The following is a 9,960-nucleotide window of genomic DNA, read 5'->3' as shown; positions in this document are numbered from 1 at the left end:
TCGCCCCGGGGCCACGCCCCTCCGCCCTTGGCCCCGCCCCTGCTGCCCGGGCGCCCCCTGCGGCTCCGAACGTGGAATGGCAGTGTGGGTCATTATGATTGTGCTCCTATTAAAATAAGATTTATTTCAAACTTCAAGTACACAGAGGGAGGGAGACAGAGAGAGGGCTTGCATCCGCTGGCACCCGGACACAGCTGAAACCAGGTTTTCCAAAATGGGGGCCGGGGTCTCCCCCAGAGGGGCGGGGTCTCCCCCAGAGGGGCGGGGTCTCCCCCAGAGGGGCCTGGGACCCCCACAGAGGGGCCAGGACCTCCACAGAGGGGCCAGGGTCTCCCCCAGAGGGGCCGGGGTCTCCCCAGAGGGGCCGGGGTCTCCCCAGAGGGGCCAGGGTCTCCCCAGAGGGGTCGGGGTCTCCCCAGAGGGCCTGGGACCCACAGAGGGGCCGGGGTCTCCCCAGAGGGGCCGGGGTCTCCCCCAGAGGGGCGGGGTCTCCCCAGAGGGGCCGGGGTCTCCCCCAGAGGGGCGGGGTCTCCCCAGAGGGGCCGGGGACCCCCACAGAGGGGCCAGGGTCTCCACAGAGGGGTCGGGGTCTCCACAGAGGGGCCGGGGTCTCCCCCAGAGGGGCGGGGTCTCCACAGAGGGGCCGGGGTCTCCCCCAGAGGGGCCGGGGTCTCCCCCAGAGGGGCCGGGGACCCCCACAGAGGGGCCAGGACCCCCACAGAGGGGCCAGGGTCTCCCCCAGAGGGGCCGGGGTCTCCCCAGAGGGGCCGGGGTCTCCCCAGAGGGGCCAGGGTCTCCCCAGAGGGGCGGGGTCTCCCCCAGAGGGGCCAGGGTCTCCCCAGAGGGGCCGGGGTCTCCCCAGAGGGCCCGGGACCCACAGAGGGGCCGGGGTCTCCCCAGAGGGGTCGGGGTCCCCCCGCTGGTCCTCCAGTAGTGATGCGATCCCCGGGGCCGCACCCCCACTCCCCACCGCCCCCCACTCCCCACCGCCCCCACGCCCGGGTCGCACGGGGGTCCCCGGGCCGCGGCTCAGGGGCAGGTCCGGAAGGTGCTGAACTCGGGGGGCTCCGGCGAGGAAGAGGTGGAGGTGGGCCGCTTGCGGGGTCCGCCCAGGGCTCCGGGGTCGTCGTCCGAGCTCACTTTCTTTGTGGGGCCGGGGGAGACGCTGGGTTACGGGGGGCAGGCCGGGCGACCCCAAGTTCTGAGCACGAAGCTGCCCGGGCTGCACTGGGGTGGTCTCGCCTGACGCGAGGCCGGCCCCGCCCACCAGGCTTCGGGCCCCGCCCACCAGGCAACTCAGGGCCCGCCCACCAGGCTCGGCCCCACCCATCAGCTCGGGAGTGCTCTACAGCATCAGCCCCGCCCCAGGATCCGCCCACCCAGATCGGCCCCGCCCACTAAACAGCAGCGCAGGCCCCGCCCGTCTCAGCCCCCCACCGGCCTGGCCCCGCCCCCGTCGCAGGCCCCTCCCACCGGCCTGGCCCCGCCCCCGTCGCAGGCCCCTCCCACCGGCCTGGCCCCGCCCCGTCGCAGGCCCCTCCCACCGGCCTGGCCCCGCCCCAGTCGCAGGCCCCTTCCACCGGTCTGGCCCCGCCCCAGTCGCAGGCCCCGCCCTCCGTGCCCCCTTCTGCCTGTGCTACTTTCCTGGCACTGTAAGCTGAGCTGAGCCACTCTCGCTGTTGGGTGCCTCAGTTTCCCCTGTGAGATGGGCAGCATCCCAGGACCCGTCTGCAGACTGGGTGACGGCCCCCTCCCCGTCCCAGCCCAGGGTCCCGCACAGGCTGACCCACATGCTGGAGGGGGCAGTACTGGGGAGGAACGAGCTGGGCCATCCGCCAAGTGGACAGGGGCAGCCTGGGGGCCACACGGGCACCTCCCCCGGCAGGGCCACCCCAGGATGGGGCCACCCCAGGACAGGGCCACCCCAGGACAGGGCCACCCCAGGGCAGGGCCACCCCAGGACAGGGCCACCCCAGGGCAGGGCCACCCCAGGACAGGGCCACCCCAGGGCAGGGCCACCCCAGGGCAGGGCCACCCCAGGACAGGGCCACCCCAGGGCAGGGCCACCCCAGGGCAGGACCACCCCAGGGCCACCCCAGGACAGGGCCACCCAGGACCACTCCAGGGCAGGGCCACCCCAGGGCAGGGCCACCCCAGGGCAGGGCCACCCCAGGACCACTCCAGGGCAGGGCCACCCCAGGGCAGGGCCACCCCAGGGCAGGGCCACCCCAGGACCACTCCAGGGCAGGGCCACCCCAGGGCAGGGCCACCCCAGGACAGGGCCACCCCAGGATGGGGCCACCCAGGGCCACTCCAGGGCAGGGCCACCCCAGGACGGGGCCACCCAGGGCCACTCCAGGGCAGGGCCACCCCAGGGCAGGGCCACCCCAGGACAGGGCCACCCCAGGATGGGGCCACCCCAGGATGGGGCCACCCCAGGATGGGGCCACCCCAGGACAGGGCCACCCCAGGGCAGGACCACCCCAGGGCCACCCCAGGACAGGGCCACCCCGAAGGCCACAGGTTGGGCAGCGCCTGGGAACACACACAGCCCCTAGGTTGCAGTGTCTGGGTTCAAATTCCAGCCCTGACACACGGTGGTGATGCCACAGGGCCTTGGGACCCCGCCACCCCATGAGACACCCGGACTACACTGCCCGTCTCGCGGGTGAGAATTTCGCCACAGAGGATGTGCGCACACCTGCCACCCCGTGGGCAATCCTTGGCAACAACGTGCCATGTTAACCCACAGGCCACAGAAGGACCAGCACAGGCCCCAGCGTGCCCTCATGGGAGCCCAGCGCGTTCAAGGCGGGGCCTTTAGCCACTACGCTATTGGGCCAGGCCCACTTCCCATCCAGCTCCCTGCCTGTGGCCTGGGAAAGCAGTGGAGGACGGCCCACAGCCTTGGGACCTGCACCCGCGTGGGAGACCCGGAAGAGGCTCCTGGCTCCTGGCTTTGGATCGGCTCAGCTCCGGCCACTGCGGCCACTTGGGGAGTGAATCAGCAGATGGAAGATCTTTCTGTCTCTCCTTCTCTCTGTAAATCTTTCTGATTAAAACAAAACCAAAGCACCTTTCCTGCAAACTACAGGCTCACCAGGCTCCAGCTGCGATCTGGCCCGTCCCAGCTGCCCCTCGCCCGCCGCCTCGTCCCACCCTGACCCACACTCTGCCCTTTCCCCAGCCAGCCCGGCCGCAGCCACGCCGGAACCCGATTCTTCCGTCGCTGTCCCGCACGGTCCCGCCGCGGCTGGCACACGGGCTGGCTAACTCGCTGCCGCTCATCCTGTCACTCCCCCCGAGAGAAGGGGCCAGGGGAACCCAGAGGCCTTAATCGTCCTCCCGTCCACCCAAAAAAAAAGACACGGCTGTCCCCGTGGCCTGCCTGGGCCCCCACGGCCCCCGGAGGCCCCGTCACGTGGGCCTCGTGGCCTTCCCACACCGGTCAGGGCTCTGCTCTCCTTCTCAACAGGGACAGGGCCACTTGGTGCGCTGCAGGCCCAGGAGGGACCCCAGCCCTGAGGCAGCAGGACAGTGCCCAGCAACGGCCCCATGGCAGCCAGCCAAGGGCCAGGCACGCTCCCAAGAGCATGGAAGCTGGGCACCCCCGGGAGAGGGTGCGCACCCGCAGACGGGCCCAGCTCCGAGCCATCCCCAAAGACCACCGCGTGCCCCGGCCCCGACTGAGTGCCAGGCCAGCACCGACCGCCCCTCCCACAGCCGCAGCTCCCCCAAAGGACAGCACCCCAGAACTTTCCCAGCCAATGCTGGCCTCCAGACATGTCACCCCTGTGCAGCGGGCACTAGACCTGGTAGGGGCGCTCCGCCCCCACGCCCGCTGTCAGGACCCTCACAGAGCAGCGTCCACTCACCATAGAGATGGCGAACAGGGAGTTATCGAAGGCCATGTCTGAAACACACAGAGAAAAGCCAGGATCCCATGTCAGCAGTTTTGTGTTGTCTTGTTAAGATTTATTTAATGAGGGCCCAGCATGGTAGCCTAGCAGCTAAAGTCCTCGCCTTGCACACACTGGGATCCCATAGGGGCACCGGTTCTTGTCCCAGCTGCCCCGCTTCCCATCCAGCTCCCTGCCTGTGGCCTGGGAAAGCAGTGGAGGACGGCCCACAGCCTTGGGACCCTGCACCCGCATGGGAGACCTGGAGGAGGCTCCTGGCTCCTGGCTGTGGATCAGCTCAGCTCCGGCCGTCAGCAGAACCCCTCCGCGATGCCGCCCTGCGAGTGGCGGCTTGGCCTGCAGAGCCACGATGCTGCTGGCCGGAGGGGAGCAGCCCACACCCCCGGGTCTAGAATCCACGGAGGGGAGCGGGTGTGGAGGGGGATGGCGCCAGGCCTCCCCAAGGCAGTGCCAGAGGGCAGGGCTTGGCACGCCAGGCCCTCCTGCCCGCTCCGCGTCCCACGCAGCTCCCTGCTGACGCTCCTGCGAGCCGGTGGCCCGGCGCCTGGGCCCTGCTGCGGGCTCGGGGTTCAGCCAGGGGCAGCGGGGGCAGGTTTTGGGGAGCGAAGCACAGCAGGAGGAGATCTCTGTCTCTCTCCCCGCGCTCTCTATCGCGCCGCCTCTCAAATAACAACACCGATAGCAAAAAGCAAAGGTACCGTTACTGATCCTAAAAAGGGAAAACTGCCAGTCCGCAGGGCATGAGGTGTCCCGGGAGAGCCGCGCCCCCTCGTGGAGCCGGCAGAACCGCACTGCTGGAAGGCAAGGGGGACCCCAACTCCAGGAGACGCTCCGCGTGGGAGACCCAGGCTCCCGGCTCCGGCTCGGCGCAGCGCAGGCCGTGGGGCCACTGGGAGTGAAGCAGCGGACAGACCTTTCTATCTCCTGTCTGTACATCTGCCTTTCCGGTAAAAGCAAAATGAATTAAAAAGAGAAGAGGTGTGGGTTCCGGGTGGGCGAGGGGAGAAGCGGAGGGCGTGGGAGGAAGGTGGCGAGGAGAGGGTGGGCGGCCGGGCCCCCCAGAGCTGACTGAGGGTCCGGGTCCGGGGCAGCACGAGGGGCACACACCTGAGGAAGTGAAGCTGATCTGGGCCCAGCAGGAATCGCGCTCCCTGTGAAAAGGGTCAGGAAGCTGAGCCAGGCAGCACGCCGCTGGTGCTGGGGAGGGTGGGCGGCCCAAGAATACGCCCACCCACCCACACTCACCTCCCTCCCACGGGTGCCCCCCGTGCCCACGCACGGCTGCAGGGAGAAGGGCCACACCCAACCTGGGAGAGGGGAGTGGGCTCTCCAGGGGTCTCACCTCTTCTTCTGTAACTTGCGCATTTTCACTGCGACAAATAAACAAGGGCGTGTTAGCTGCAGCCTCGGCCTGCTCGGGCGGCCAGCAAACCCCAAGTTCAGGGAGGAATGGAATTCTAAGATGCACGTAGGGGCTGGCGGCGGCGTGGCCCAGCCACCCAGCTGACAGTGAGATGCACATGGGAGAACCTGGTTCGAGTCCCGGCAGCTCCACTTCCCACCCAGCTCCCTGCCTGTGGCCTGGGAAAGCAGTGGGGGACGGCCCACAGCCTGGGGACCTGCACCCGCGTGGGAGACCCGGAAGAGGCTCCTGGCTCCTGGCTGTGGATCAGCCCAGCTCTGGCTGTGGCGGTCACTTGGGGAGTGAGCCCACAGATGGAAGCTCTTCCCCTGCTCACCTACCAGACAAGCAGTGGGAGGAGACCAGGGTGGTGTCCCTGGCTCCTGGCTGCAGCCTAGCCCAGCCCTGGGGACTGGGAGTCACAGGCAGGAAAGGCCCCCGCCCGCTGGCCGCCAGCACCCAGTCCCTTCGGTGTGGGCCCGTGGGAGGGGCCGCTTACCTTTCTTTACGACCAGTGTGATAACCAGCAGCCCAGCAAGGAGCAGGACGACCCCAGCCAGACTCAGGGACAGTGCCAGGATCCACGCGGGCACTGGAGAGAGGGACGGAGAGCCAGCTGCTCGCGCGCCCCCGACCAAGCGCCCGGCTACACCCTCGGAATCCTGGCCAGTTAGCATATCCCACCCCTGACAACCGGGATTGGCTCAGGGACGGGCGTGCAGCACCTGGAATGGAGGCAAGCAGAACGGGGGGCCCCCCAAAACACCTGCAGCGTTTAATCCAGGCACAGCCACCATGGGAGGGAGGGCCTGCCACTCGGAACTCCCCTCGGAATAAAGAGGAAGCAGCCGGTGGCTAGGGACTGCTAACATCGTTCTGTTTTCGTCACCCCTCCCCCCAATTAAAAAGAATTATTTTTATTGGAGAGCCAGATTGATGGAGAGACAGAGACAGATCCATCTGCTGGTTCACTCCCCAAGCAGCCAGAGCTGGGTCTATCCGAAGCCAGGAGCCAGGAGCCTCCTCCGGGTCTCCCACGTGGGTGCAGGGTCCCAAGGCTTTGGGCCGTCCTCCACTGCTTTCCCAGGCCACAGGCAGGGAGCTGGGTGGGAAGTGGAGCAGCTGGGACTCGAACCGGCGCCCCGGGGGTGTTGAAGCCTGCCTTGCCGCTGCGCTGCGCACCTCCCGCACTGCATTTATTTGAAAGGTGGAGAGACAGCTCCTTCTTTGCTGCTTCGCCCCCAGAGACACAAAAGGAGGGACGAGGCCTGTTAAAGGGACAAGTTGTCACCTGAAGTCCCACCTGGGTGACCTGAGCCATGGCCTGCCGCCTCCCGGGCAGTGCAGTGGGGGTGTTGACGTGGGGGGCTGCTCTGCTGCCACACTTCAGCCCCCACGCTGGGTTTCCGAAATCTGTGCAGAGGCTGGCGGACAGCCGTGCCTGAAGCCGGCACAGTGCCAGCAGCGTGTGTGGCCCGAGACAGTGGGCGCTGGGGTGCTGCCTGCAGCTGGGTTCCGCCACCGCAGCGCTGGCCCTGGGGACGCAGACGCCCTCCTGGTGGTGGCAGCAGGCCAGCAGGGGACAGGCTGGCACTCAGGTGTGCTCAGGAGGGGCCCTGTGCATTCACCCCTCTGGGTGGGAGTGGCCGAGGGCAGAGAAGGCAGCTTTGATGGAGGGGAAGCGGGGAGCCAGGCGGAGCACAGAGGCATCCCTGTCATCGCAGCCGGGCTGGGGCTGGCCTGGCGGCGGCTGCAAACCACAGGGTCCACCTCTGCCAGCGTGGGCTCCCGGTTTCCTTCCACCCTCGCCCTCAGCAGCCCAGGCGCCAGGTGACCGGTCCACCCGGGAGCTGCCCTGAGACCCCAGGTCCCTGCCTGCTCCTGCGGGGCAGCCCCTGGCCATCTCCCTCCCTGTCCCCCTGCCTGCCCCATCTTCCGCCTCATTCATTCACTCTGCACCAGCCAGGCCGCCCGCTCGCTGTGTGTTCCTCCCACAGGAGCACCGGTTCAAGGCCCGGCTGCTCCATTTCCCATCCAGGCCGTGGAAGGCGGCCCAGGCGCTGGGGACGCTGCCCCTGCCTGCTCCAGGCCGGCCAGGCCCTGGCTTTGGTGGACATGTGGGGAGTGACCCAGCAGACAGGCCCTCTATCTGCAATTCTGCCTTGCAACAAATACATATTAAACAGATCTTGAAAGGACACAGACCATTGTCCACAGCCCGAATGGGGGAGGCTGCGTCCGTCCGGTCCCAGCTCCCTGCCAGCATGCACCCCGGTCGGGAGCGTGTCCGGCTCAGGTCGGCGGCCCTGCCCCACGTGGGGGATGCCCAGCCGGAGCTGCAGGCAGGTCCCTCATTCACTCATCTTTCTCTCGTCCACGCCTGGGTGTGGCTGGAGCTCGGGTGGGCGCAGCCCCTGGGGGCGCAGGTGCGATGGGGGCCCTGCCCTGCACCCCGCGACGCCTGAGGAACGGGGAGCGGCGTGCGGGGAGGGGCGGGCCCCTGGAGGGGTGGCCTGGTGGTCGGGCGGGCCCCCCCCCCTTACCTGGCGAGGCGAGGCGCACGGGCGCGCTGAGGTCCGACAGCTGCGGCCGGCCGTGCTCGCCCAGCACCCCGTACCGGCAGTGGAAGGTGGCTCCTCCCGCGGCGCCGCTCAGGTTGAAGGTGACGCCGAGCTGGCCGGCCGGGGCCTGCAGGACCTGCACCACCTGCCCGCCTTGGTACAGGGTGAAGTTGGCCCCCGGGAAGCCCCAGGGGGCCACGCACGCGATGTGGACAGGGTCTTCCTGGCTGCTCGGGTGGGGGGCCACCAGCAGGATGGACGGCGCGGGGATGGCCCCGGAGCCTGCGGGGAAGGGGCGTGGCTGTGGGACCCTCTCTGGGCTTCCTCTGCTGCCCTTCAGACGCACCGGGAGCCCGGAGACCCCTACCCTCCCACGCTGGCCCTTCTGTAGCCACAGCGGTGACTCCGCAGCAGTGGGCAGCAGGCCGTGTGGGAGGGAAAGCCAGGCTTGCAGAAGCCGAGCCCCTGCGGGGACCCCGAGGCTCTCCCTGCGCCAGGCTCAGCCGGCCAGCGGTGGGGTGGTCGGGGCTTGGGCGCCGAGGCCACCTTAGGGCATCGGGGTGAGGGGAGCACTCACCGACTGCCAGCAGTAGGACCATCCAGGGCATCCCTGCTGCAGCGCGGCTGCCCGGCCGGCCCGGGGTTCTGGCAGGGGAGGCCGGAGGGGCCCGGGGCACCCCACCGATTCCTCCTGCTGCTGTCGCTGCGGGAAAGGAGAAGCAGGGCTCGGTGTTGCCTCACTTGCAGGAAGTTGTGCGAACACACACACACACAGCTCTGCCATCTGCCCCACACCCACCCTCACCCCTTGCCCCTCTCTGCGCCCCGCTGGCCACACTGTCCCCCTCAATAGAGGGCGGGAAAAAGTGCAGCCAGAGGACACGGTTAGGTGTGGCTGTGTGTGCCAGACACAGACCTGGGGCTGTGTGAGAAGCTGCCGCCCACGACGCCACGGCCCCGGCAGCCGCAGGTCAGAGAGGAACAGAACCAGGGCACGTGTGGGTGGAGGAGCAGGGTGGACGCCCGACGCCTGAGTTCACTGCTCTGTCAGCTGGAGCTAGGAGTGTTTCGGGGGCGGGTGTCGGATGCACCAGCTAAGACACACGCAAGGACGCCCACACAGCCCCGTTATCACACGGCCCAAGAGGGCTTGGGGGGCTTGCAACCCCGGTGGGCAACCTGGAGGAAGCTCCAGGTCCCTCTAGCTGCTTGCTGCCCGGCCAGCCCCGGCCAGCCCCGGCCCAGCCCCCACTGGCAGCCACTCGAAGCTGCCAGTGGAAGGGGGATCTTTTTGTTACTCTGCCTTTCAAAAAGAAAGAGATCTTGGAGACGGCTGGGGCTGCTCGGGCCCCCACATGGCGGGCAGCGACCGAGCACTTGGGCCACCACCCGCTGCCAGCACGGGCAGGCACGTGAGCAGGCAGCGTAACTGGAACTGGACTGGCTGGGATTTGGACAGACAGCACTCGTAGGACGCTACGGCCGCAGGCAGCAGCCTAACCCGCGATGCCACAACACTGGCCAGAGATCATTGAGCCCCAAGTCATTTTATTCAAACAGAAACACACAAAGCTATGCCGGTGCCACGCATGCTGCTTTGGCTGCCCCGACTCACTGTCGCGTGGGCGTTGCCCGAGGCAGCTGCACAGCGGTGCTGAGGATGCTGGTCTGCCAGCCAGCTCGTGAGCCGGGCTCCAGGCTGCTGCCGACACCAGGAGCCGGAGGCACAATTCCAAGGACCGGGTCACCACGTCCACATGGGAAACCCGGAGTGGGAGCGGGCTCTGGGTTCGGACCCACCCTGGGGCCACCGAGGGCTTCGGGAGAGTGAACGAGCGAGGGGCCAGCAGGCGGTTAGAAACGTCTCCCATCCTCTGGTTCGCTGCCCACGCTTCACGCGAAAAGTCTTGCACAACTCCACAACAAAAAGGCCAAAGACATCACAGGAAGGCAAAGGGCCCCGACCAGAGCCCGGGAGGGCCAGGCGGGCGGCGCCAGCTGGGACACGCCTGCGTCGGAACCCCCAACTCCACGGCCGCCGCGTTTCCGGTAATGTTACATTAATATGAGGCTCGAT

At 68.2% G+C, this 9,960-nt stretch overlaps 1 protein-coding gene across 2 annotated transcripts; it reads right to left on the bottom strand.

The window, feature by feature from the left end:
* Window positions 1–122: 122 nt before the first annotated feature.
* Window positions 123–8,641, bottom strand: CUNH19orf38 (chromosome unknown C19orf38 homolog). 2 transcript variants are annotated; one of them, XM_040986321.1, is made up of 7 exons: window positions 8,461–8,626; window positions 7,866–8,165; window positions 5,822–5,914; window positions 5,263–5,290; window positions 5,028–5,071; window positions 3,876–3,913; window positions 586–1,143 (listed from the first exon to the last, which is right to left on the bottom strand). In XM_040986321.1, exons 1-7 carry the CDS (start codon window positions 8,489–8,491, stop codon window positions 1,030–1,032), a joined length of 648 nt encoding a protein of 215 aa, XP_040842255.1. In that variant the 5' UTR covers window positions 8,492–8,626; the 3' UTR covers window positions 586–1,029. The 2 variants fall into 2 exon arrangements, with proteins under 2 accessions (XP_040842256.1, XP_040842255.1); XM_040986322.1 differs by lacking the exon at window positions 5,822–5,914 and having other exon boundaries at window positions 123–1,143; window positions 8,461–8,641.
* Window positions 8,642–9,960: the final 1,319 nt, after the last annotated feature.

The sequence above is a fragment of the Ochotona curzoniae genome, unplaced genomic scaffold, assembly GCF_017591425.1.
Source record: "Ochotona curzoniae isolate NIBS_2020 unplaced genomic scaffold, NIBS_Ocur_1.0 contig_4502, whole genome shotgun sequence".
Lineage (NCBI taxonomy): Eukaryota > Metazoa > Chordata > Mammalia > Lagomorpha > Ochotonidae > Ochotona > Ochotona curzoniae.
The sequence above is the reverse complement of the archived record's forward strand: the minus strand, read 5'-3'. Positions and strand labels throughout refer to the sequence as shown.

Bases quoted from the DNA above. Each gene is read 5' to 3' on its own strand.
- CUNH19orf38 (XM_040986321.1), bottom strand. From the start codon at position 8,491: ATGCCCTGGATGGTCCTACTGCTGGCAGTCG. The intron at 8,166-8,460 runs GTGAGTGCTCCC...CCTTCCCCGCAG, and splicing joins GGTCCTACTGCTGGCAGTCG to GCTCCGGGGCCATCCCCGCG. The intron at 5,072-5,262 runs GTGAGACCCCTG...CCCTTTTCACAG, and splicing joins CGCAAGTTACAGAAGAAGAG to GGAGCGCGATTCCTGCTGGG.